The sequence below is a fragment of the Beta vulgaris genome, chromosome 4 (genome assembly GCF_026745355.1).
Source record: "Beta vulgaris subsp. vulgaris cultivar EL10 chromosome 4, EL10.2, whole genome shotgun sequence".
Lineage (NCBI taxonomy): Eukaryota > Viridiplantae > Streptophyta > Magnoliopsida > Caryophyllales > Amaranthaceae > Beta > Beta vulgaris.
The window spans coordinates 20,660,268-20,688,024 of NC_079205.1; the positions used below are offsets into that span (position 1 = coordinate 20,660,268).

Genomic DNA, 27,757 nt, shown 5'->3' on the forward strand with positions numbered 1-27,757 from the left:
TAAGAAGGTTCTCGGCAGTGTTAGAACAACGGGCAAACTGAATTGGATAACAAGATCATCCTCAATGGTATTATGATGTCCTTGGAAGGAGCCAAAGGTACCTGGGTCAATGACCTTGTTGGAGTCATATGGTCCGCTCAAAACACTGTATAATAAGCAACCTGTCACTATCCCTTCAGCCTTATATATGGAAGTGAGGCGGTTCTCCCGGTGGAGGACGACATCACCTCTCCTTGAGTGACATTCTATGAATTTGAGCAATACGAGGAAGAAAAGTCTATCAACTTGGTTATGCTGCCAAAAACCAGTGCCAATGCACGGCTGAAATCCATTCGGTACAAGCAGCGCATCACTCGACACTTCAACACACGAGTCAAATCCAAACATATAGGGCTCGAAGATTAGGTGGTTCAGATGGTCGAGGCAATAGACAACTCACATCTCAAAGGGAAACTAGGGACTAACTGGGGATGGTCCATACAAAGGTACATAAGTCATCAAACCTGGAACATTCTGACTGGATTCCCCCGAAGGCGTTCCCCTTGCCCACCCTTGGAATGCAGAAAACTTCAAAAATTCTATGTATTAGTGTTTGAAAGTGCAATAAGGGCATAGAATGTAACAACTGAAGAGGTCCAAACAACCCAACTCATTTTTCTAAAGCAAACTATATGAATGAAAGAATATCTTTACAAACTTAACCAGTTCAAAAGCTAAGCAACTTAACCAGTTGCATCAAATTTCTGCAAACTAAATTTAGCAGACCATGCTGAGAAGTTTAACTTAACTAGTTAACTAGAATGAAACACGATAGCTCAGATAAAAAAGAGTCAGTTACTCGGATAATGAACAAAGTTAATTGGACAATACTGCAACAACCAAACATGGATGGAAACACAAAGCAATAAAAGAAATAACTTTTAATTACTTAGCAAAAAATCGGCGACATTAGAAAATTTCATATAACCATTCAATATAATCAAATTACAGAGCAAGCTACTTAGGCGGTCGAATGAGAAAGACTGCCAAGGCACTTTCAGCACGAGGCCTTATCTTCAACATGTACCTCGCCCTCATCATCCTCATCACTTATAAGGGCCCTTTGAATATTAAGAGCTTGCTTCATTGTTGCTCGAAGCTCCGTGGTCTTAGCTGCGAAGGCCTCCTGATACATATATGAGAAAGTGTCGCAACTAAGGTTCGGGGATATCTTTTTCACCACCTTCTGCATCTGAGGCAAGGCCTCGTCTTGTGCTACCACTCGGCAAACCAACCCTCTTGACCCTTCGCAAGCCTTTCCTTGGTGTCTTTTAGCTTGAACTTGGTTACCGAGAGATACTATTTGGCCTTTTGCAGCCTACTCTCTAGCTCCCCCTTCTCCCTTAGGGCAGCATCTCGGGCCAGGGTGAGTTTGGAGTTTTCCTTCACCCATCCTTCCCGCTCTTTGGTGGCATCAGCTTGATTTTTCTCAATGGCCCTCTTGGCATCATCGAGCATGTCTTCAACAAGCCGTTTGTCCTCCTTGGCCCGATAGACCTCATAAAAATGTTTCTTGGCCTTCATCCTCATATCTCCAACATCCTCTTCTAGGCTTACTCGGGTCCGAGTAATGTTAGTCATTCGGATGGAAACTATAGTATGAAAAATAGTTAGCCAACATGTCAATTCAACATTAATTTAAGAAAGGTAAGAAAAGGAACACATCATGAGCGATAGAGCTTGTTTAGGTAATCTCGGGTGGGCCTCGGTATACATCTGCTTAAGGCCACCCATTCACCATCAGTTTTTTCCAAACATCAAAGCTCGGCAAAGGGGACGTCAGCTTCGACCGTACCAGATGACTCTCCCTTCGCCTGTTTAGGAGTTGGGGATCAGGGAGTGTAATATGGGCTCCTAGCGGCATTCAAGTCCCCCTCGGAGAATAAAAAAATGGCCACATCATCTTCCCGAATTGGCGACTCGACAGGACATACCGGGATGGCCGCCTCGGTTGAGACGATCGATCGAGAAGCCTTAGCCTTCTTAGTCGGCTCCTTCTCAGTATTCGCCCTCTTTAGAGCCTTCTTAGTATGAGCGACTCGGACGACCGATTGCGCCATTTTCTTTTTCTTCGGCTTGGCAGGTTCCTGTAAAAAATAAGCAAGTTAGATTGAATCAAGTAAGAAAAGCACAGGACACCTGAAAATCATACATTGGGCGCCTCGGTTTCTTGACAGCTTTGGTGGCTATCTCATTCTTCAACCGAAGAGTTATCATTAGAGCTACTTTTAGTCGATTGGCCATTTCCAAATCCGAGTCTCTTATAAGCATTGGCGATGTAATTTTCTTGTATTGCTATAACTAAATAGAAACGTGACCTTAAAGTACAATCTAATCGACCTTGCTGCACAACCACAATCACCTTCATGCACAACTAAAATGTCGTTGCTGCACAACCACGATGACTTTGATGCACAACTGAACCGACCTTGTTGCACAACTAATCTGAGCTTGGTGCACAATCACTCTCACCTTCTTTGCACAACCAAAATACCCTTGTTGCACAACCAAACCGACCTTGTCGCACAACCTGACATAGAGAATGCACACTCATTAATAAAATTGCACAACTTTACATTGAGAATACACAACTGTAATCCCCCGTAAATTTATGGATTTTATAAATATATTTTAGTGTATATATATATCTATATTTAAATATAATTTAGTTTAAAATAATTATTTATTTAAAAGGATAACTATTTTAAAAGTCAAAGGAATTATTTTAAGGATTTAAGGAAGCTAAAGTATTTTGTTAAGCCATGCTTTGAAAAATATATAAAATACTATTTGGATTTGAAACAGGAATTTAAATGGGCTTGAGGAGTCCAAATACTAATTGGACTAGGAAAAGGGACTTCTAGTGAGGTTAGAAGTTTTATTCATCAATCCTATTCATCATTTAACTCTACTTAAAATCCGATTGCCTTTTATTAAGCTGAAAAGGAAAACGTACCTATAAATTCTTCAAACCCAAATATTTTGCCCACACAAAAACTTTCTCTTTCCTCCCCTCACCCAAAACCGGCGTACTCAATCCTTCCTCCTCCTTCAAGTTTTTCCTTCTTTCTTCCTTTCTTCTATTCCAAGAAACACTTTTTTCCTCAACAAGAAACTCCCCACTTCACACCACCATCACCACCGACCATCATTGGGCTGCTTCTGCTGCTGCTGCTGCTGTCTTCACGCTGGCGCCTTTGTCTTCTTCTTTCTTTTGTTGGTTTGATTACTTTTCTTCCTCCTCTAGTTTTGATTAAAGATTATGTTTTTATGTTTTGTTTTAGTACTAATTATGATTAGAAGCTTTAGTTTACTTTTTTCATAATGAATCTATGATTATAAAAATTATGTATTGAAAGAATAAAAATTCAGCTTTGATTATTATGTTTAAATTGGAATTTTAATTATCAAAGCATGGATTTTTAGGGTGTTAAAGATTGAAAAATCATAGTAGCATGTTATAAACTATAAAATTGATTAAACTTATGAATTTAAGCATGTTTAAGTATGTTTAAAGAGAGTTTTGATAAATTATAAGTTGCTGGAATTTTAGAAAGGTTGTTATTAATGGAGTTTTGTGGATTTTAATGACTAGTATAGTAGTTTATGATAAGGAGTATAAGTAATTGATGTTTTAATGATGAAAACAACTTTTAGATATTTTTAAAGGAGATTTAAAGTATTTCAAAGTTGCTGGAATTTATTTGGAGTATTGATTATAAATTTTGTTAGTTGTTTTAGGCGGATATTTCTCTGTAGGCGACTTCTAAAGTTGTTAAAGTGACCTATCAATTTGTCTCCATAAGGTACGTACATACCTATGTGTTGTTTGATATAGTATCATGATTTTAGGAAGGAAAGTTATGTAGTATAATGTATAGGAACTTTGTGAGTTCATATATGAAAACTATGATGTTGGATTTTACATGTTTTATGCCTACGTGCGAACATGTCAAGTATGAGATTTAATTATGAGATTAATATCATGTTTGTATGGAAGATTGATGAAAACATGTTGGTTGGGAACTTTATTTATTAATTCACATGTGGGAATAGATATATTTATTAGTTGGATCATGATTGAATCATGTATTCCCTTATAATGTTATTATTTTCACTACTCTATGAGGGCTGTGGGCCTTATCTGATAAGTTGATAATTTCTACATTTGAAAGGTAAGTTGGTTGTTGGCTAGGTTCAATAAATAAGAAGGATTGAAATAAAGAAGCAATAAATATTGGGTTGTAAGTTGTATGATTACTTATTTAATCCTAAGATAAAAAGGGATAAATTAGTGAATGTTTGATTATATATTATCTGTGCTGCTTGTGTGTCATAACAAGTAATAATTGGTAAATCATGTAAAGTAAAACTTGGATAGTAATAAACATTAGACTGGTGCACGTCAGAAGTTAGACAATCAGGAGTTGAGGTACATGGTGAGCGTGCCATGGCTTTTTGGGAATTAGATTGATCACCATTCCTATTTTTATTTAAAAGGTTCCTCGATATCGTATGTCATTTGGAATACGGAGTCGCGTCCGTATTTCGTCTTCCTAAGTGAAAGCTGGTTTTTAGTTAGACAACTCGATCAAATGACTATTCCATTAAAGTAATAAAAAGGTTGTTAAAGTTTAGTACAGTAAAAGTTATATGTAGATTGTTATGTTGTTATTATCCCTACTTACTATTTATTAATATCATGTCAGGAATGTTTATTTATTATTATGTAGTACTCAGTTTTGGTGACTACGTGCTTTGTGTATTTTGATCATGGCTTTGTCTTAATGATCTTGTGATGATCCATTCTTGGTGAGCAGTTTCTCTAGTGCATTGACATCTACAGGTGTCAGATGATGCATTATGGGGTTTCAGGAATGGATAGCTTGTGTACCATGTTGATTATTTATTGTTTTATAGTAGATACATTATATTTAAGTTGGTTTGGAGTTAACGTGAACATTGTTGTTTGGTTTTATAGTTACTTTGTTATTTATTATATTTCAATTCTAAAGCGTAGTTATATGTTTTCCGTTGCAAAATTCTGAATAAGCCGATACGTTATCAAATGGGCGATAATGCTTTGATGATTCTCTAGTTTTATATTTGAAAATTATTTTTGGAAAAGAGAGAATTATCGGTGTGTTACAACAACCCTCAACTAATATTCACCATCAAATGATGCACAATCATATTAGCTTTGATGCACAACCATATTAGCTTTGATGTACAACCATACTAACGTTCATGCACAACAAATAAAAAAGAAAGAAAGAAAAAGAAAAAAAAAAAGAAGTCAGAGTATTGGGATCTTTTAACAAAGGCGTGCTCCAACAAACCGTTCAATAAATAGCTGCATTTTTTTTTTTGGATCCATATGTGCCACAAAGATAATATAAAGTACAAAGTACAAAGAAGGAGATGAGAGATTCTAACCTATAACCTATCGTTTATAATACCTCAATATTAACCACTAGGCTAAAACACACTTAGTACATAATAAGTGCACTCTATACTTGGAAGTTGTTTGGTTGACAAAACAAATCATGGGAAGTGCAAATCCCTAGGAAGTAGAAGTATATGAAGTTATTTGGTTGACAAAATCATGGGAATTTGCACTTCCTAGGAAGTTCTACTTCCTCCAACATGGAGGAAGTTACTTACCTAGGTCCACCTAGGTAAGTAGAGCTTTCCATAGGAAGTTCTACTTCCCAGTATCAACCAAACACAATTTTACACTTCCTAGGAATTTCAAATACATGGAAAAAATAACTTACTAAGAAGTATGACTTCCTATATACAACCAAACAAGGGCTTGGTAGGCCTAATTGGGTAAACAATACACCTTTTATGGGACCCATCTAGTGTGTGCTAATATTTAAGGGAAAAAGATAACTGCCCAAGTCTTTCTTTAAATTAGTGTACAGTTTAACAACCACGGCTGCCTCTTCGTCAACTGATAAGACTACCCTCAAATACGCAATGGAGATGTGTGGGCTGCTTTACGCCACTCAATCTCTCTATCATTCCTTAGCTACTGGTTCTACTTCAGCCACACTCGCTTCAATTTTCTGTCTCAACCATAAGATTCATCTCTGTTTTAAGACAATCACCTCTTTACAGTTGATAAATGCTTCAAAATAACTGCTTTTCTTTTTCTCTTCTACTAATTCTAAACTACCCATTTTCTTATTGATTCCACTTTCAAGATTTCTCATCTGGGTTCTTCTTATATGGTCGTTTTGAAACTTTCTGAAGTGGTTTTTAAAAACAAGTTGTAATTCTACTAAGTTCATTTTTTGGGTATTGCTTAAAATGATGTCAATGACTTGCCAAAATGTTGATTTTGGTCGTATGAGATTCGACCTGATTGCTTGTAGTTGTTCTTCTAATGCTTCATCTGAGCGTTTGTTTGCGAAGAGTAATGTAAAGAGTGGTAGGAGGAACTTAAGGAAAGGTTATGGAGGAAGAAAGTTGTTTTGCTTTCGTTCTGGTAGTTCTAAGCGTCGGGTTTACTCTACTAAATCCCCTGAAAGCTTTCTTAATGGTATGAAGATTTATTTGATTTTTTGTTATAAGTATGTTAATTAATATCTTATAACTTCTACTGTTTTAGTTGCAACACTTTTGCGTTAGTTAATTGCTAACTTTGACCTTGTTTTATTGTTACATGAGGATTTGTCTCAATATATATATATTTCTAAGTATCAATTTTAGAAAATAAAAATATGTTACTGGTAAAATTTGTATATTAGAAAGCGTGAAAGTCAAAACATTGCAATTAGGAGGAAATATTTATTGATTTGAAGGGATGGATATCTTATGAATGTTTAATTTGTTTTTGAATTTGAATGCACTATAGGGATGAGTCAAGGTGCAATTCCTGTTTTAGATGTAAAGGAGAAGTTGAGCAACCCCATTTCTTTGACAAGTCTTTTTGAAGTGGTTGCTGATGATCTCCTGACTTTGAACAAGAATCTCAAAACTGTAAGGATTATTTTGTCTATTTTATGCATGTTTCATAAAAGCATTTCATTGTATTATCTTGCTTAGGATGGGATTGAGTTTTATTAAGTGAGTATTACTCCATGTGGAAGATACCAAGATGAGATGAACTATATATAGACTTATTATGATGATGAAGTGGGAAATATGTTGGTGTATAGACTATAGTAGTGTGGGAAATATGTATTGTTTGACTTTGCTGCTTGTTTGCTGTTATGTTAGCTGTTTATAGCTGCTTACATGTGATGGTTTTTAGTAAGTACTGAGAAAAACTTCGACATTCAGAAAATTGATTTGACTACCTCATTTTTCTTAGTGTATCACTTCAAGGGAACCAGAACATCAATTAAGCTCCTAACAATCTAGGACTACAAAACGTATATAATATGTCTTAAATATTAAATGATCCTGGATCTCCTAGAAGTGGATTTTGTATGGATTTTGACTCGCAATTCTAGAGAAGCGTATGCACTGGAGGAATTACCATATTTAGCTAAGCACTTTGAGAATTCAGACTATGGAATGGTTTGTGTTTTATGTTCAATGCTACCGCCAGTCCTAGAACATGATTGTGCAAAGAAGATAGGATGATTAAGTTTTGAATGAAGAGTTGTTATCCAAGTAGAGAATAAGGTTGGGACTCAAGTGCAAAGTGAGGCTAGTTTGTAATTGTTTCTATTACTGTGTTCAATGTTCTCAAGGAGTTATGTTAAAAGATGTTGAAGAAAGCAACTTTGCACATTCCTTTATAAGAAGTGGTGGCATTGAACCAATGAGAAAGCAGAACCAGGTAGTATTTCTATAACTTTTCTGGTGGCATTACATTTGGATTCTTTTCCACAACTCCTTTGCGGAACTCAAAAGAACCAAAGAATTAAAATAAAAATAACAAAAAAAAGCAATGTGTTTTAAGTTGAATGTATTACCTTTATTCCTAAATTCATGTTGTAGTAGTGATCATCAGGGGCAGAAAGTTTGCACTGAAGAAATGCTGAAGTTTATTCTTTGAGTTGCAATTATTGTGGGTAACACACTCAATTAGAGCTCTTCTGAGGAGTGAAATTCTTCGTTTCAAATCTTCCCCTATAATGTAGTGCCTCTAAGTTACTTATTCATGAATATAGGGAAGCTATGAGATGATGATAATCTATAAAACTCATCTTCCGGAACTTGTAAACCTTTGACAACTGATGTGACATTTGAGACTTCTCCTATTAGATAAAAGAAAATCTTAGTGGATGTTGGTGAATAGACATTATCATGTGGTTAATCGTTGTTGGTATTTGAAGATTTGAGTTATAAATTTTGTTAGCTCTATGGTGGTGCCTTTAACGGTTCCAATGTTTGGATGAAAAACGGCATGTGTAGCATGATTTTGATTAATTTCTGTTGAACTTACTGATCAAAGTAAGTGAAGCTAATAAATTTTGGTAAATAGTGATATTGATTCCTTCCTGCTTTGAAGAGCGCTTATGTAGTTATATCTTGATGGGAGTTATTGATTTTGTTCCCTTGAGGATCGGGGCTTCAGTACCAACATCAGCTGGGAGATTCTTTTTCTTTGGGGGGGGAGGGGCTCCCTACCGAAATAGGTTAAACTGGTACAACAATTATGCTGTTGATGGAACGTAAATATAAGAATCAATTAAAGGAACATTGCTTTAAGGTGTGAGTAGGCTGTCAACTGAACTTTTTACAGATACAACAAAGAGATGTTTCCTATTTCCCATGTTTTTGGATGAGTGATGGTACATTTCTATGCATGCACTTTTATTTGGGAGATTCTATGCACAGTAGTGTTTATGAACTACCTCAAGATGTCTATCATATTGCCCATTTTTTGGAGAATGAGGTTTATTTTCCCCTACTCTCCTTTTTGACTAAAATTTTCTCTAGAACGTATTTCTGAGATTTCATCTAGTTCATTTGAGTGGTGCTGGTTGGTGGATGTCGTTTGAAACTCTTCCCTTGAAGTTCTTTTTTTGCTGGGTTGGGATGTATCCTTACTGCATTGAATCTAATTGCATCCAATTATCTGTTCCTTTTTCCAATTGACTATTTCTGTTTCTAAAATATGTAAATGCCTATTCGCTGTACATTGTCGAATTGGTTTGTTCTCCTTTTTGCTGTCTCTGTATTCTCTGTGCTGGCTGCACACTGGAGGAGCCAAGGCGACAGATATGGGTATACTTCATCCTTTCCACTAGCGAAACGATTTGCTTCTGGAAATTGAGGGATCTTTATGGTTGAGCTTTTTAAGTTGGGCTTTATTGCTAAATCAGGGCCATTATCGTTAAGTTCTTGGATTCTGCCAATCATTGAATATGTTGTGTGTGGGAAACAGAAAAATATGTCTGCTACTTTTGCTGGATTTACATTTGGGTGGTATAGTTTGCTGAAAAATGCCTTATTTGCTCAGGGCATTTTTCTGTTAATAATCTGATCAGGAATTTAGATTTTAGCATCTAGCAGATTCACCTGTTTTTCTAAGTGTCAATGAGATGTGTAGCTACTCTTTTTGGTTACATTTTTTCAACTCTCTTTACCAAAATGAGAAATTGAGCTTTGAACTTGAATAACTGGCATCAAAAATACGATTTTGGTCAGGGTCGCGGTAACGGTCACGGTGATGCGGGAATGGGGATGATGCGGTTTTCGTACCATCAAATATCGGCTCCGACCATTAGATATCTCTTGAACCCACCTAAAGCGCGGTATTTGTACACCTTCCCAATACAGGTAGTATCGGTTTGTTAGATTTGAAAACCTTTACGACACGGGCGAACAATACGATGCGGCCTTGTTTTGACACCATGATTTATGTGGTTATTAAGGTTTAGTTAAGCTATTTATTGAAACGTTTATGGGCATCTCCATCTCCTTGTGGATGCGATTAAATAGATAGCTATATTTTATTTGCTCTTCTGTTACTTTTTTCTTCTTTTTTCTTTATATGCAGGTGTATTGGTCTTCTGTCACTGTTTTCTTTATGTTCCAATGCTATCGGGTTAATAAATAGATAAAGATAATATTTTTAATATCCAAATTACACTACAGTTCTATAACTTCTTCTAATGCTGGTTTAGCTGTAGATTGTTGGTGCAGAAAACCCACTTCTTATGTCAGCTGCAGAGCAGATTTTTGGTGCTGGGGGGAAGAGGATGAGACCAGCCTTAGTTTTTCTTGTCTCCAGAGCTACAGCAAGACAAGCTGGATTAAAGTATGCTATTTTTGTCATATGTTTGATCCTTTCAGAATATAATGCTTCATAACTTCACTTATCATCTACTAATAACTGCATCCAGGGAGCTTACGACAGAGCATCGGCGTTTGGCAGAGATTATTGAAATGATTCATACTGCAAGTCTGATACATGACGATGTGATAGACGAGAGTAATTTGAGGAGAGGTAGGTTTTGGATTTGTTGATGGTTCTTTGCTTCTAGAGGTTTTAGCATATCAATTATTATGCCTGCACACAATCAATATCCTAGTCCTATATTTGAAATATTATTTTCTTTTTTCTTGCTTTCTAGGATCCTTGAGGTATTACGTGTAATACCTTTCTTGATAGGTGTTACTATAAGATACTTCTCATATTGAGAATTCTGCACATTAGGCATGGCTTCTTGAAGATGTCTCCTAGCCTGGCTGGATGACTGCTATATTGCTCTGTCATTCTTGTTTGACGCTATGACACTTGCAATTCTTGTCCGTCATGAGTCAGCTATATCTAAAACATTAATGGATGTGCTTTTGTGAATAACTGCACATACATATTAGCAACCTTTTATAGACCAGAATTTACCCGGGAAATTCAAAAGTTTGCTCGTTTCCTGTTACACGTTACAGGACATCTAAGATGATAATAGTTTGTTGTTCTGATAACATTATGAATTATGATCCGCCTAGGGCTTATGATTTAAATAAATTAGTTCTTGATGCTAGGGAGAAGGAGCGGTGTCTTTATCTTTGAAATCAAACAAATTCAGTGCTGACCATAAGGGACTGCCCTAAGAATGTATTCTTTTCTTTTCTTTCTTTAATGGTAATGTACAAGGCATGTTGCTCTGAATTTACACGTAAATTTATATTATTAGTTTTTTTGACCTTAGTCTTTTGACGGTTAATGATGCGTTTGCAGGCAAGGACACTGTTCATCAACTCTATGGCACTAGGGTGGCCGTACTAGCTGGGGACTTCATGTTTGCACAGTCATCATGGTACCTTGCAAATCTTGAAAACTTGGAAGTAATAAAGCTTATCAGTCAGGTATATCGTAAATTAGTCGCAACATTTATTTGATTTAGATGACACCTCCCCCCCAAGATTAACAAAAATGACTTAATATGGAGTTGTTTGCAAGGTCAAGAAATATCAAAGCTGACTCTAACTAGTGAAAAGCCAGGGGAAGGCTTTTTAGTCTCCTGCAGGAAAACATATTTTGTATAGTACTAAAGTAGTACCAAAGATGTACTAGGTTGTATACTACATATTTGAGTGGGGAAGCCTTTTTTTACAAAATTAAAGGTAACAGAATTAGTGCAGTGACTTTGTTCATGCAGGGGTGCAATGTTGTAGCTCACCTCCTCGCTAGATCTGTTACTGTAAAGTTGTGTGAATGGGTGTGCATTGACATAGTTTGTTGCCTGACATGCTAGTGAGTGATATTTGTTCTACGTTATACTTTATTGAACTTTCTTCCTTTATGAACACAACGCATGACTTTTTTAGTTAAGTGCAGCTCTTCCCTCACCCTTCACTATTGCTTGAAAAGTTTAGAGACAAAAAAAAGGAAGTACAAAAACGAGAAATGATCAGCTTATGAAGAAAAGGAAAAACAGGATCATCTTGTGAACTTGTTAGGATATATCCCAATATGAAAGGGCCAACAACCTGAACTTTGATACCATGGTAAATTTTATTGGGCCTAACACCAGGCCACGCCGGATGAGAGTTTGACTATATACAAGGTTGGCACTTTGGCAAGGATCCATCCTAAAATCAATTGGTAATGGTTGGATTAACCCATCAATCCTTATGTTGGTCATTCTGTCTTTATTTCTTCAATGTGAGACAAGTACTCTCAACTCACTCGTGGATTATACTCTTAAATACTCCCCCTCACATGTGAGCCACTTTTGATCTTGCAATCTAGATGGTTCACAACATTACTACTATTTATAATTAAACCCTCTACTAAAGTTTTAATGGGGACTGGAACTCTTGATTTTGGGCTCTAGGATGTAAAATTACATGTATTTATTCTAGTGTGACGCTATATGTTATTATTCTATCAAATGGAGTTGTTTGATTATTGGGTGTACTTACGGAAAATGAATAAGTTATCTTGAATGTACATTTAAGCACAATAGTGCCTTTGCAGGTTATTAAAGATTTCGCCAGTGGGGAAATTAAGCAAGCATCTAGTCTGTTTGACTGTGATATACAACTAGAGGACTACTTGATCAAGAGCTACTATAAAACAGCGTCATTGCTTGCTGCCAGTACAAAGGGAGCAGCCATATTCAGTGAGGTGGACCGCAGTATATGTGAAGATATGTATGAATACGGCAGGAATCTTGGTCTATCCTTCCAGATTGTCGACGACATATTGGATTTTACGCAGTCAGCTCAGCAACTAGGAAAGCCAGCTGGTGCAGATTTAGCTAAAGGAAATTTGACTGCTCCAGTAATTTTTGCTCTGGAAAAAGAGCCAATATTGAGAGAAATTATTGAATCTGAATTCTCTGAGACTGGCTCACTAGATGAAGCCATTAAACTTGTTAAAAGTTGTGGTGGTATTGAAAGGGCTCAAGAATTGGCACAAGAGAAAGCTAATCATGCTCTGACCAGCCTGCAATGCCTTCCTGATAGTGCATTTCGCGTAGCTCTTGAGAGAATGGTGTTATTTAACCTTGAAAGGATTGATTAATGCAAGGAGATGAATACTTGATCTCTATGTTAGCATTACCACCAAGGGGTAAGTTCAACGCTTGGTGGCTGTATATTCGTATAGAAAGCAATTTGAGCTCAGCTCTTAGGGTAGTTTTACATTTATATGGCTATGTGATTCAAAGATTTTGATGGAAGATACAACATTAAAATGATTATTGTACACTGGTCCCCTGGTAGGAACCATACTATATCTGTTGGCTGCAATGCAATAATTTTTTGATCATGTGTATATCAAATGGCAGCTTCTCGTACATTCAGCCTTTATTATATCTTCATATATGTATATCTTCATATCCTAGTAGACCTGTGAATGTGTGAGATTGTAATGAACTGAAGAGGGAGACTATAAATTCATGAAAAATGATGATGATTTTAGTACTAGGAGTGGAAAACTACAAAAAAATAAACATAGTTGTCAGGTATTTGAGGAACTTGGATGCACTCCTAAAGCTAACACTAAATGAACACTCAATAACTCTTTTCAGTTGTAATATAGAGAGATTTTAGCAAGATTGGGTGATTTTGCTATAGTAGTTGTGTATGTTTTCTGTCAGGAAATGTAGTATGTATAATGTCGGGTGAATGATTCACGTGATGATACATCGTGTCAATACAACGTTCACTGTATACATAATATATTATAACATTTTCATAGTTCTATCTCTTACTTCCATCTATTATAGTCTTCATAATCCCCATTCCCTCTAACTTATATGCCTCTCTCAAACCTTCTAACCAATTTACTGTGCAATTCCTATCATAAGGCTCATATAGTTTGTCTGCTACACTACCTTCCACCCAAACTTCCATATTGGCCTAAATATGGACAGTAATGAGCACTACAATCCTGGTCTTGGCAGTGTCGGACGTTGTCCTCTTACAAACTTGTTGCCATTGATGATCAAGCTCCTCCTTGTTGAGTATATGAATGAATGTTATGGGCTCAATCAACAATTGGTCATAGAAGGTGTTTTTACTTTTTAGGCAAATTTCACACTAATGCTAATTTGCTTGGAGAGGGGGTTGATAATTAACTTAATTAGGATATGAAAATAAGATGCATTAAGTAAGATGCGAAAAATAGTAAATGACGCAACACAAGTTTTTACGTGAAAACCCTTAAAAAAGAGGAAAAGAGGGAAATACCCACGGGAGGATTGTATCCTGCCAGTTCACTTAGTATGCCCGAGTTTGCGTATGAGTACAATAGAGTTGCAAAGCTAGTAAGTAAGTAATGAGAGTACCGAGTGTGAGATGATTTTACAATGTGAGCTCATGAACTATTTATACTAAAAATAATATAATCGTTGCATTCTTAGCCGTTTTTCTTTTGGTTGCAATTAGCCTTAGATTCTATTCTCAAGGGATCATGGAATATATTCTTAAATACGATTGCAATTATGATTCACTTTCTCCTCAATGCAACTTGCTTCTCCTAAACTATAGGAAGTCTTCAACTATTTTCAGCGATCCTTTCCTTCTTTATTCATTCAAAAACCTACCACCACCTGGTTGTACAAACTAACAGAACTCAGTCGAAGTAACTTGCTGCCACGTAGGATTGAATGGATGTTATTAGACTTGGCATGGTGATTATTCCCTTTTGCAAAAGTTCTCTCCTGCATCAGAGTATTTTTCGATAAAGCCATTGGGGTCACAAATAGGATGACTTCCTACTAACACAATGTAGACACATAATCGTGCCTCAACATTTAAGGATCCAATCATGAAACATACTGCGTTCTTAATTTGTTCGACCCGAGGATAGAGCAGTCCGAAAATTCATCGCAAAAACCATTTCGAAAATTGTTAAATTCCTATATTAAAGCCCAATTAGTCATTCATGATAATTAATTGTATTTTGAGCCCAATTGTTTGTTTTTAATAAAATAAAATAATTATTTTCAAAAGATAGTTAAAATCATATTTTACCGCGTAAAATCAGATTTTTGGAATTAAAGGATAAAAGAAAATCTTTTAAAACGTGTTTTTATCAAAAAACTTTCAAAAGGTGTCAAAAATAAGGCGGTGTGCTGAGCTCACCAAGGTGTGCTAAGCACACCTATCTATGCTGAGCGCACAGCCCGCACCGAGCGCATGTGTCCTGACACGTAGAGTTCCACGTAAGCATGCGCCTAGCGCACAACCTGCACCAACACTACTACAAAAGGAGTGTTATCGCGACGCTTTTAACTCATTTGGCGACGCTTAAAAGCGTCACGAAATTTGCTCTCGACGCTGCCAAAAAGCGTCGAGCAGAATCAGTTATGTATGGCTTTTGTAGTAGTGCAAGCGCACAAAAATTCCACATATAGTTATGTGTTCACTACTACAAAAGCCATACGTTTGAGACGCTTTGTCCTCAACGCGTGGATATAGGCGTTGGGGGGTTTGCAAATTCCCGCCTATCCTCGATGCTTAAAGGCGTCGTCAAGATGCTTCGTTGCTTTTAGGCGTCGTTCAAGACACGTGCAGTGCACGTGTTATGTTAAATAGCGCATCACCTTAGGAATGCTCTACCAGAAGCAAAACCGCCTACTCTAACTTCCCACTTCAGTACTCCACGCACACACGAACCCTAATTCTTCACAATTCAATCTCAGTCTCAAACCTAGCATAATTCACTGTTCAATTCGTGCGCCCAGCAGGTATGTCTCCGATACTTACCGTATTTTTCTTTTTTTTTTTTTTTTTGTTTTTCATTTCTTCGATTTCTTCATTAAATTGTTCATCTTCAACCTCCTATCAGTCTCAAAGCAATTGCGAAGATTTTCGCGAAATCGAAATATTTGACAACGAATTTCTGGAAATTTCAATACAAGTCGTCAGTAAATGATTGCCTTTTTTCTACAATTCTGTAACATTCTCATCCGATTTTCTAATTTCCATAAGAATTCTGCAATTTGACATCGAATTTCTTGAAATTTCCATGGAAGCTGCACACATTACACAATTCGACAACGAAATTCTTTTTTGCTAGATCTTATTAAGTAGTTAGCGTTTTAAGGCTTCAATTGGTGCTAAGGTCTGTGAAAATCTTTCTGGGTTCTCTTTGTTTCTATTGGAACTTTTCTAGACCCGTTTTCGTTTGTGCTAATATAGAAACATATTTGATTTTAATTTAGACAACTTATTATGGGGAATAAAACCTGCATTTTGTAGCTGAAATATATACTTTTTTTTTATTGTCATGCTTTTTTTATTATTTACTTGCAGATAGCATATATTGGCCAGTTTTCGTTGTAGCAACTTTGGCCGCAATTGTTGCTAGTCAGGCAACCATATCTGCGACATTTTCAATTATAAAGCAGGCTCTTGCTTTAGGCTGCTTTCCAATAGTGAAGGTAGTACACACTTCAAAGAAATTTCTTGGGCAAGTATACATTCCAGATATCAACTGGATTCTTATGATCCTTTGCATAGCTGTAACTGCTGGATTTAGGAACCAAAATCAGATTGGAAATGCTTATGGTGAGTTTCATTCTTTTATTTATACAAAAGCCTTGTATCTGTTATGAAATAGTTACATGCTTGTGTCTTCTCGCTTGTATTATGCTATTTGCTTCCTTGTTCCTTTTTCCCCCTTGTGGTGTGGTATATTGTGTGTGCACAAACACTAAGAGGTGAAGCTCCACTGCCCCCCTCTATCAGGCACTTTTGTTGATCTATCTATCTGTAATGGTGGAAACATTGTGTTCGTTACCAGGTTAGCTCTTAGTCTTTAAAATAGATTAGGCTCTAAGGTGCTTATGACCACAGGTCAGGACCAGCTAATTTTGATCCTAATATTGATAAGACAGTGTTTATTAGAACCATTGAGCACATATGAAAGAATATCACAGCATAATCTATTGTAGTAGTCTGAAAATTTTGATCGTTAGGGTCAGCCATTTACATCATTAGGGAGCTGTAATAGATTGATTGTGGTCTTGGGAATAAATGTCAGCCCTCATTCTCTCTACTATATAGCTAGTATTTAATACTTTGCTACTCCAACAAGATAACCAGATCACAAGATAACCAGATCTTCCATGTCCAGAGCAGCTTCACTCCTGCTTGAAACTAGTTGACTAGATAGCCTCAAAACGCATATCATTCATTGCATTTCTCGCTGCATCAATGATTGTCTGGGTGCCTCTTTGTCTGCTAGGAGGAATAAATCTTGATGGAAGGAACTCTCTGATGTATATATTCCATTAATTTACTGAACTTTCATGTGACTCTATTGCTATTATAATTTCAAACCTTAGGTTCTTAATTCATGGTTCTTCTTTTTGTTAAGGTTTTGATATTTTTCCTGGCTGGAGCAACCCAAAGTGGGAGAGGGAGGATCACATGCTTGTTGTATTTTTATTAAAAAATTAAAGAGATAAGCAGGCCGGAGTATGCATATCGAACTGCAGGTTCTCCCCCAGAAATTCCTCCAGGTAAATTATCAATTTTATTTATTTTTTTGTTTTGTTTTTTAGTTCATATTGTCTTCGGTTTTTTATAGAATATTTTAGTTCAGATTGATCTTTATCATACTTCATGAGTTCTGATGATTATATTTGATGGCTTCTAGCATGATAATATTCTATGATTTTGAATCACAGTAAACTTAGATAGTGGGATTGGTAGTTTCTTTAGCATTTGATATTTTCTTGTTTTCTTCAATAATTATGTTCTATCATAGGAGGAGGCAAGCAACAACTAACCTTCCAAGTTTTCATAGGAGGAGGCTTCTTTAAGGAACAAATCCTATATCACCTGGCCTAACTACACTGCAGCATTCATATAAAATCTAAAACATTATAGACAAAAGACTATTACAGAAACTCAGCAATCAATAATAGTGACAATAAGCCTTAGAGTCACTTCCAAAGTGGAAGCAATATGAAAGAAGTAAATACCAACCAAACAGACCTTTTTCTATAACATTAACACCTAATAGATAATGCAATCAACAAAGGATGAACTTCATTCAGTACCAACGCCACTGCAAAATTAGAATTAACCTATAAATAGCTAAGTGTAATCTGCTCTTGAAAGATTTTCAAGAAGCAAAATGACATTGCTCTGTTAGCACAAGTTGTCTGTCTGTTAAATTACAGGACATTGGGAACTATATTGACTTGATGCTTTTGGCTTTAGTATTTGTTATCAGGTCACTGGCATTCTAGTGTGTCTGTTTTGCTGTCTTAATTGTATGGCCTCCCATATGCATATTACCTACTGCTTGATCCATCAGTCAAATATGATAACATACTTTTTAGTTTTTACTTCAGCATTCCAGGAATGCACTTCATTCTTGTATTTAGCCTAATTTTGGTTGAAAATATTTCTTCTTTGAGTTTTGGATTTTGAAATTTTAACATATCCCTCGTGTATATTCATAAAGGTTGACTTGGACTTGGGTAATTACGAGCGTTTCCTTGATGTGACACTCACACGAGACAACAACATTACTACTGGGAAGATATATCAGGTGAGAAGAGATTTGTGCCAATGTCAGTCTAAGCTTGTCCGATAACTTGCTCTGATAATCAACTTCTTTACTTCATTACAGTCTGTTCTTATTTCTATAACTCGATTTGATGCATTTTTTTTGTCTAACTTAATTACTTGATGGGTTTAAGTAATATTTAGTGTAGAGAAGCTGATGATTTATTGATGAGGTCTCTGTTGGTTCATATATATGCCAAAATGAATATACTTCCTAGAGTGGTAGATTTGAGAATATTGTGTTAAGATTTTCAGAAACTTATTATAAATAGAGGAGATGGGTAGTATAGGAAGTAGCTTACTTCTAGAAAATTGGAGGACTTTGAGAGGAGCTCCAAAGCCTTCAACCCTAGAGAAGCTTCAAGGGTATGTGACTCTGACCCCAAACAGTGACATGTTTGAATATGGTAGCTTCACATGGATGGTTTTGTGGATTCCTCGTGTGTTTGTTGAGCTTGTTGTGTAGGACTGCTCTTCCTTGAGAATCTGTCCACAGTTGGTGCACTCCTCTGGTTATGTAGTATATAGAGAACTTATACGATAGATAAGATCAGTTAAGGAATAACCAATTACATCAAAATATGGAGCTAACCACACTTGCCTGTACATGTGTTTCTGAATTTTGATTCGGAATTGAGGTACCCAATCCCCTTGTATAATGTAGAAAAGTGTGTTTGTCCTCGTAATTTGAGTGAGATTGTCATTGCGCAAAAGTAGATATGGTCCCGTATTTCCTTGTTTTCTTTAATAATTACTACTATGTTCTATCTATCCATGGATATTTACAACTTTGGAAATGAGGACTTTACGGAGCGTCACTAGTGGAAAAAATCTCAAATGCTCCGGTTAAAAAGCCCATAAATGCTCCGTATTTCACGCGTAGCAGACGTCATACGAGCATTTGAGCATTTTACAAATGCTCGACACCGGAGCATTTGGTGTCTCAAATGCTCCGGTTGTTTTTGGAAACCGGAGCATATGACTATCAAATGCTCCGGTTATTATGGGAAAACCGGAGCATTTGTAGTACAAATGCTTCGGTTTTCCCTAAACAACCGGAGCATTTGCCAATTATATATTTTTTTTTAAAAAGTAGAGCTTACGGATGCTGTACAGCAACAGCAACAGCAAGCATCAACTTTTTTAGAAAATCCACAAAAAATTCATCGTGTTCAAGAACTTGAAAATCATATTCCGAATTAAAGAGAATACAATTGTCATGGAATTATGTAAGGAAATACCCATTGTAGCTGTACAAGACAAAGACCACATCTTTTCTAATCAGATCCTTAAACAAAGCTATATAGAATACAAGATATGACAAGCGGACAACTTGATCTTTGAATGTTATCTGACAATGATATGTGTAGTGTAGAGTCTCAGAAAAAGGAAACAGAGGAACGCTTTTTCCCGTTTAGAGTTGTTACGCAACTTGGAACTCAACAGACTCACAATGAACTGAAAGAAAATAAGTAGCCCTTTAGATTATGATGCAGGCAACACCACTCAATATATCTCATATTCAAGTTGTATTCCAAACATACGAGTACATATACCCAAAATTACAAACATTATGTAATTCTAAAGCTGGTGACATCAATAGAAGTTTTATGTAATCAATAATTAGTAACTAGCACTTGATAATTAATAATCTACTCATATGAAAATAGTTACTACACTCTTCAAAGACATCTCAAGATAACATTCATTAAACATATCCCAACATAATCATATCAGTCTCTTAACTTATCAACAACCATGCTGCCTGGAACCCATGGATTTACAGTCAACGATTGGTTGGCTTGAATTCAATATCAAGAAGATTGCATAATCACTATATAATGAGTTGATTACCCAGTGACGAATGAGAATGCGGTAAATTAGTGCAGAATTAACATAAATTTCGTTTAAGAACTCTCTTCACTATCAGTAAACTATCAACATCTACACTTGCGTGATCAAACCTCACAAGTAAATCACATGCTTTATCAAAGCTTATGTTCGTGATGAAGTTTACTAATTTCAAATATCATCTGATCCTGATCTTGGTATGATATATGCACGAATTACCTCTTCTTGCATAATTTGCATGGAGTGGTTCACGTTAACAATGACAGTAGGTGGAAAAAATTGATCAACAGCATCGGTACCCAAATTCCCGAATCGGCCACGACCAGCAATTTCTGCTCCTTTGTCCAAGGCATCAGTTACAAGGCTTTGAAGTTTTTCTGCATGGTCTTCCAAATTAAACTTCAACTATAAGAATATCTATCAAAGTTGTAAAGCATTAAATTAAACGAGAAGAGTTGCCATTATGGAGCTACCATTTACAAAAGGCTCATGGAAAGCTTATTTTATTTTCTGTAAAAATTAATCAGGTCTTTCAGTCACGGTAATTGAAAATATCATGATGAACATCAGGCATCAGCTACTCAATACTTGTTACAACTACACAAAATAAAATCATTTAAGAGTTTAAAACTGCAAACCCACCGCTGTAACAGATTTCACAATCTTCACCATCTGAGCGACAAAAGCATTGTAAATATCACGATGAACATAAAATCTCTCAGCCCCTGCGCAATTCTGTCCACTTGATTGCAGAGAAGCCCTAACAGCAACCTGGGCAACCTACATCATGAATGTATACTTTTGGTCAATGAGCAAACCAATCATGTTGGAGTTCAAAGCAGATCAATTTGAAAATGTCATAGCTCATCAGATACAAAAGAAAGCTTCCTTACATGTTCCACATCTACATCTTCACACACAATAAATGCATCTTTCCCACCAAGCTCAAGTGTCACCGGTACAAGTGTCTCAGAAGCCTTTATCAAAGTGCAGTCAATATCATTAACAATAGTGCAGTCTTTCCTTCTGGACCCCTACTCACAGCAAAAGTTCAGATAGATCAGAAACAATACAAAAGCTCAGTAAGATCATTAACAATAGAAAAATAAAAGTGCAATCCATATCAGAAAACTGTAGAATACATCTCAAACAAAAAAGCAGCAAAAATTGGCAGAACAAGCACCACACACCATTAATTGAAACACAAACAACACCCAAAAACCAAAATTCAAGCTAGAAGCTTTACCAATTCAGATTACAATCAAACACTTGCATAACAAAAAAAAAAAACACCCCCAGATGAAAGCAAAGAGTAACTATAGCCAACCTACAAAGTCACACAATATGATCAATCAAAAAACTTGCAAATACATAAACCATTAACATTCAACAGATTAAAAAAAGGTACCCACTTCATGAAACCACAGAAATTAATCAATCAGACATACAAAATAAAGATTCCCTTCATTAATATTCTTTCATTTGCGACAAAACGATTTCTCATGACGATTCATGTTAGCAGACCCCGAATCATTTTAATTCTTTGTTATTATTGTAAAGAAAGAGAGACTACCAGAAGGGGGCATAACAATGAGTTGCTGGGTTTTAGGGATGCAATCATCGTGAACTTTGATAGTGATGCTGCCACCTGTGCCCCCAACCCAACCAAGATGATAGAATTGGCGGCAGAGTTCAGTGAGTAAGGCCTTTGACTCTTGAACTGGCTTGCTTTCAAGATATGCTTGTGTTGTTGTGGCCGCCATTTTCATGATGTTTCATGCAACTAATGGTGCCACCGCTGCTACTGATGCGAACGCCATTCTTCACTCTTTCTCTCTCTTTTTTACTAATTATATGGAGTATACGCAAGAGGGAGGAAAGGAATATTAGAATATGTAGACTTTTACAAAGTTTTTGGGATTAAGTTATGAGTAATGTTGGAGAAGAGAAGTACTTTGTAATAAATAAAACATATGAGTAGTTATTATCATTGAGAAAACTGGAAAAAAGGTTTATACACCAGGGCAACCTACTGGAGATTATTCAATACCTTCATTGCAAGTCTCCCTAAGACCCTAAATACTTAAAAAGCACGATTTATCGAAGTCTTATAATATATTGTATATGCCCTAATATGTATATATCCGGACCATAAGGCAACAAGAAAAGTGTAGTCCAGCAAGTGAAAAGCACAAGCAGATGCATGTAGTTAATATTAGATGGAAATTACCTCTGGTTGGAGCATAAATCTTGATATAAAAAATCTCACCTGTTACTTCTCCTCGAGATTTTTCCGTTCACACTCAGTTAAGACCTCATCTCTGCTTAATTCCCTAGTACGCCAATCAAGTTATCTTCCACTCAATCATGGTTTAACTATTATTTGTTCTTAAATTTAATAGTAACAATCAATTGCAAAAACAACCCCCAAACTTCATATTATTCTGGGATGCTACAAATTCAAATTAAGAAAATAGAAAGATCCATAAAGGCCAAATAAATAAGTACTACTGAAAACTCACATTACATTCATCATTCAACTCCAATTTAAACACATCTCTAATAGCATCAGCAGGAGCTCCATTACTTCGTTTTTTGACATGCTCTGGAACTGCAGCATGGGAACAACAGTGGTTTACTGCAGTGGCCGGAAAAGGAATCAAGGTAAGTGATAAAGTTTTTGACAAACAAAACCCAAAACGAAATCAAAGAAAACCCTAAAAAATTCCCAAATCTAGAAAACCAAAAAAAGAAAAGTACTGAAATTAAAAGCCTAAAATCAAAAATTAGGTTCTGAGTGTTGTGTGAATTAACGAATCGAACTTAGATATGAAACCGAAAATGAAGAACCAAGAACGAGATAGAAGAAATCACCAAAAAAATCGAACCTTGGTCATTTCCGAATGTCGAACATCCTCGCCCTTCTCTTCCTCTTGATTTAACTTTGCCAAAAATCCTCCCTAGCTAATTCTTGATTTCAAAGAGGAGCGAGAAGGATTAGGGAATTATGGTTTGAGATCTAAAAAGGAGAGAAAACAACAATAGAGAGAGGAGTTAGAATAATCTAGAATCGTGGCGAACTTAGACCCTAGAAGAGGGAGCAGTAGTTTCATTAGAAGAGGGAGGGAAGTAGGGGGAATGAATTAGTAATAAAAAAAAACAGCCAAATGCTCGGGTTGATTGACTAGAGGCGCGGAGCACTTGTTTACAACTGCTTGGGTTGATTAGTCAACCGGAGCATTGACATCAAATAGTTGTGAAATTTTTTTATTAAAATCTTTACAAATGCTCGGGTTGACTAATCAACATAAGTAGTTGTGAAATTTTTTTATTAAAATCTTTACAAATGCTCGGGTTGATTAGACAACCAAAGCATTTGATAAGTAGCAAAAGCAGTTTTTTCTCACAAGAACCTTCTTTATCCCCTTAAGATATTGTATAGAAAGGAGAGAAATGTAAAGGAGGGGCATTTGCATGGTGTATTCATCTTTTATTGGAGGAAACATCTGAATAACATTCTGTAAATTATAAACCTTATAGTGTTCGTTTCTAGTCTAAATTATTTTCTACTCGTGTTACCTATTTCTTGGGATATATTACATGTGCTAATTATAATTTTGGTCTTATTTTTCATCTTTTGAAGGTACTCGAAAATAATAATAAAGGTCTAACAGATCAAGAACAGGAGGACATTACGTGAGGTTTCAAATTGGCTACCATCATTGTTTTGCTAGATCTTAGTATTAGTTAGCTTTGTAAGGCTACAACTACATTTTTAGTGTGTTTTAATTTTGTGATATTTTTAGAAATATATTAGTTATGAAGTATTATTGATGAACGTGTGTAGGGATTTTGATTGTATGAACTACGTTTATGATTTATGATTTATGATAATATATACATTGTTCGAAGTATTTTTATGTAATCTTCAAGTTCCATTGTTGACTTTATATTCTAACTTACTATATATTATATTACTGTATTATTATATATTATTATTTGTTAATTAATTAAGAAACAAGTACCAAAAGAGTCCATACAAAATCTAGACGCTTTTCCTTGTCAAGAACTTATGACAAATATAAGAATAATTTTCCAGCCAAATTTCTCTCAACATTAAAAAGCGTCGTGACTAATTATAGTCGACAAAAAGTGTCTCGAATTAGGACACTTTAAAGCGTCTATAAATTAATTGATGGCACCCCACTAACCAATGTGGCGACGGCTATACGGGTAAGGGAGACGCTTTTTGGTGACGCCAATGGCGACGCTTTTTGGTGACGCGAATTGCCAACTGATTCTGCTCGACGCTTTTTGGCAGCGTCGAGAGCAAATTTCGCGACGCTTTTAAGCGTCACCAAATGAGTTGAAAAGCATCGCGATAACACTCCTTTTGTAGTAATTATATAGAGTCCTGTGTCGAGCGCACCTCTTTGCGTGAGACGCAACTTTTCTTTCTTATCTTTTTCAAAATGCGTACCACGCGTACCTTTTTATTGTGCATGCTGCTTCATGCGCGTGAAACGTCAGCCTGCGCCAGATTCAGCTGGCGCGTGAGGCGCAGTGCCTTTTTCCCTATAAATAGGCATGATTTCTGTACATGTTTAAGAATAGATTTTACACACAACTCTCGACTTTTATATTACGAATACCTTACGAATCTCTCTCCACACTACATAACTTCCTACAAAAACTCATACCTTTCAAACACAAACATGCAATCTACCTACTTTCAGACAATTAGATTTTCAGGCTTCAAGATTGCTCGTTCTGAAGGTTGTCAATCTCGTAGACCCATGCTACGATATAATCCCGACGGTCCTTAAATAAATTCTTATTATATTGAAGTTACTAACAATTTATTTCATGATGTAGATCTTTGATATAAAATCGTTCTATTGTATATTCTAATCCTTCATTCTTTCTATTTATTTTCATACATTATTATATGTTTACCTGATTATTCTATACATATTATATGATTGTCCTGCTTCATTGCTTTTATAACCCACATGTTATTTTTGCTAATCAAATACCTAAGAACTGTTTTAACATTAATGAGATTAATTTGGAACAGCTTTTAGGTTCTTTGTAAATTGATTGCATAATAACATATCACTAAAAAATAGTCTATTTATGTGTTTCTTGAACCAATCTAAACTAATTATTTTTAAGTTGCTTAAAGTACGGGGTTTTTTCACCAAATACCCCTAACAAATTAACAAATTCACAATATACCCTCAATGTTTCAAAAATTCACCATATACCCCTGACTTTTCATTTTTGTGCACCAATTACCCTTTTTTTAACGTCCGTTATTTCTCCGTTACCCTTTATTTACAAGATTACCCTTACTTAATATTAAGTGTTTTGGTGGCAATTTCTCAGTTGCTGGACACGTAATTTTCTTGTAGTTTATGCAATAAAAAAAATTAGGGCCCCTTCATCTTTCTCCCCCTAAACTTTGTTCGCCCCTAATCAAGAAAAAACCCTAGAAATATTCGAAGTAAACGAATTTCGTGAGTGATCTATCTTGAACAATTGAACTTGAGGACGCAATTGTTGGTGGTGTTGAAGAAAAACTAAGGAGAGGAAGCATTTTCGAAAGTTCGGGTGGTCAAAATTCAAATTTTTGAACAAAATTTGAACTCATGTTAGTTAAAGTTGGTTCGCAATATGTTTAATTAGGGTTATTTCTTGGTTTATGAGTTTGTTTGATATGATTTAAAGTGTGAATTCTGATTAAATATTTGAATTTTTTGTTGTTCGCTTTGATGTGCATGTGTTAGGATAGATGGAGCTCATCTCAGTGGCAACTACAAGGGGATCCTGTTGTTAGCATAGATGGTAACAATGAACTTTTTGTCATTGACTATACTATTGTGCCAACTGAGAGCATTGCTTCATGGAGCTACTTTTTCAGCAATCTGAAATTGGTATTCCAGCAAGAAGGGTGATAGGATGAGGGTAACATCCTTAACTTTTTGTGTTAATTTCATTAGAATTTTTGACTTAATTTGTTGGAAGCTTTAACTAGTTTTCTTAATTGCAGGGTGTTGAGTCAGCACTGCTAGATGTTTTTCCTTGGACAACAAGGAGATTTTGTTGCCAACACCTCTACAACAACTGCAAGAATGAAGGCTTCAGTGGGACAACCTTCCACCAACTTTTTTGGACATCAGCTGATGCTTACAACAACTATGTGTACACTAAGGCGATGGAGAAGATAGCCAGGTACAATCCCAAAGCTGTTGAGTATTTGGAGAAATGTACAGAGTAGTGGAGTAGAGCATTCTTTGACAGTGTTGTTTGTTGTGATCACAACACCACAAATTTTGTGGAATCTTTCAATGCATGCACTAAGCCTTACAGGGACTTACATGTACTCACCCTGCTTGAAGGTAATGGTTTATTTTCTTGCATTTGCACTGTTGTTAAATATTGCACTTAATTAACAACTGTATTTTCCTTTTGGTTTTATTTCAGAAATAAGAACATGGTGCATGAAGAGGACTGGGGCAAGGTTTGATAAAGTTGTGGACATAGGTCCAACTGATCTCACAGACTATGCGAAGAGGATATTGGAAACAAGGAGTGATGAATCAAGATTCTATGGACGTGGTGAGTATGAGGTTAGGGATGGCAATGTCAACTTCCCTATTACACTTACAAACTCTAAATGCGAGTGTGGGAAATGGCAAGGCTCGGGCATCCCTTGCAAAAATGCGCTAAGGGTGATATTCAATCAAAGGCTTGAGCCTGCTGATTTTGTATCCTCATTTTTCAAGGGGGCAACATATAAGCTCACCTATGGGGATCATATCCATCTCATGCCTGACCCCACTCAGTGTCCTGACTTCAACCTCCTCACATTGCACCCCCCTGATATCAAGAGACCACCTGGCAAACCTACCAAGCAAAGAAGGAGAGGGCCTAATGAAGCTAGGAAAGGGAAGAGGCACAACTCAGTTAGGTGCAAAAAATGTAAGGAAGTGGGTTACAACTCCAGGACCTGTGGAACTGATAAAAGGAAGGGGAAAGGCACCAAGAGAAAGGCAGATGCAGCTTCTACAAGCCAAGCACCACCTAAGAGGGCCAAGAAGACTTCCAAGGCAGATGGAGCTTCCACAAGTCAAGCAACACCTAAGAGAGGCAAGAAGTGATAACTGACTACATAGTTTTTGGGGGTTAGAAATTGACATTATAAATTTTCGTATAGCACTCATTACACATGCAAACATTTGGGGTTAGAATTTTTTGTGCATTAACTTGCAAATTGGATTATAATGCTAGAGGCCAAGAGGCGAAACTACTTTTGTAAAGCAAATAGGAAGATGTTACGTAGCGTAAATCTAGTAAACCAATACAACTATTCCCAACAACATGTTCTCAATTTGGAGACTTGTGCAACAACACCTGG

The 27,757-nt window shown here is 36.2% G+C and overlaps 2 protein-coding genes and 1 long non-coding RNA gene across 3 annotated transcripts; all 3 read left to right on the top strand.

The window, feature by feature from the left end:
* Positions 1-5,956: 5,956 nt before the first annotated feature.
* Positions 5,957-13,231, top strand: LOC104899063 (solanesyl diphosphate synthase 1, chloroplastic). Its single transcript, XM_010686192.4, has 6 exons — positions 5,957-6,586; positions 6,902-7,026; positions 10,137-10,264; positions 10,350-10,453; positions 11,189-11,316; positions 12,431-13,231. Exons 1-6 carry the CDS (start codon positions 6,355-6,357, stop codon positions 12,977-12,979), a joined length of 1,266 nt encoding a protein of 421 aa, XP_010684494.2. The 5' UTR covers positions 5,957-6,354; the 3' UTR covers positions 12,980-13,231.
* A 2,108-nt stretch (positions 13,232-15,339) lies between these two features.
* Positions 15,340-24,202, top strand: LOC130591236 (uncharacterized). The gene is made up of 4 exons (XR_008968982.1): positions 15,340-16,473; positions 17,285-17,405; positions 18,383-18,469; positions 23,981-24,202. It is a non-coding gene; the product is annotated as an uncharacterized LOC130591236 (long non-coding RNA).
* Positions 24,203-25,052: 850 nt separating this feature from the next.
* LOC130591079 (uncharacterized) lies at positions 25,053-27,500 on the top strand. The gene is made up of 6 exons (XM_057393986.1): positions 25,053-25,113; positions 25,726-25,736; positions 26,127-26,273; positions 26,390-26,571; positions 26,710-26,738; positions 26,824-27,500. Exons 1-6 carry the CDS (start codon positions 25,053-25,055, stop codon positions 27,498-27,500), a joined length of 1,107 nt encoding a protein of 368 aa, XP_057249969.1.
* The last annotated feature ends 257 nt before the right edge of the window (positions 27,501-27,757 follow it).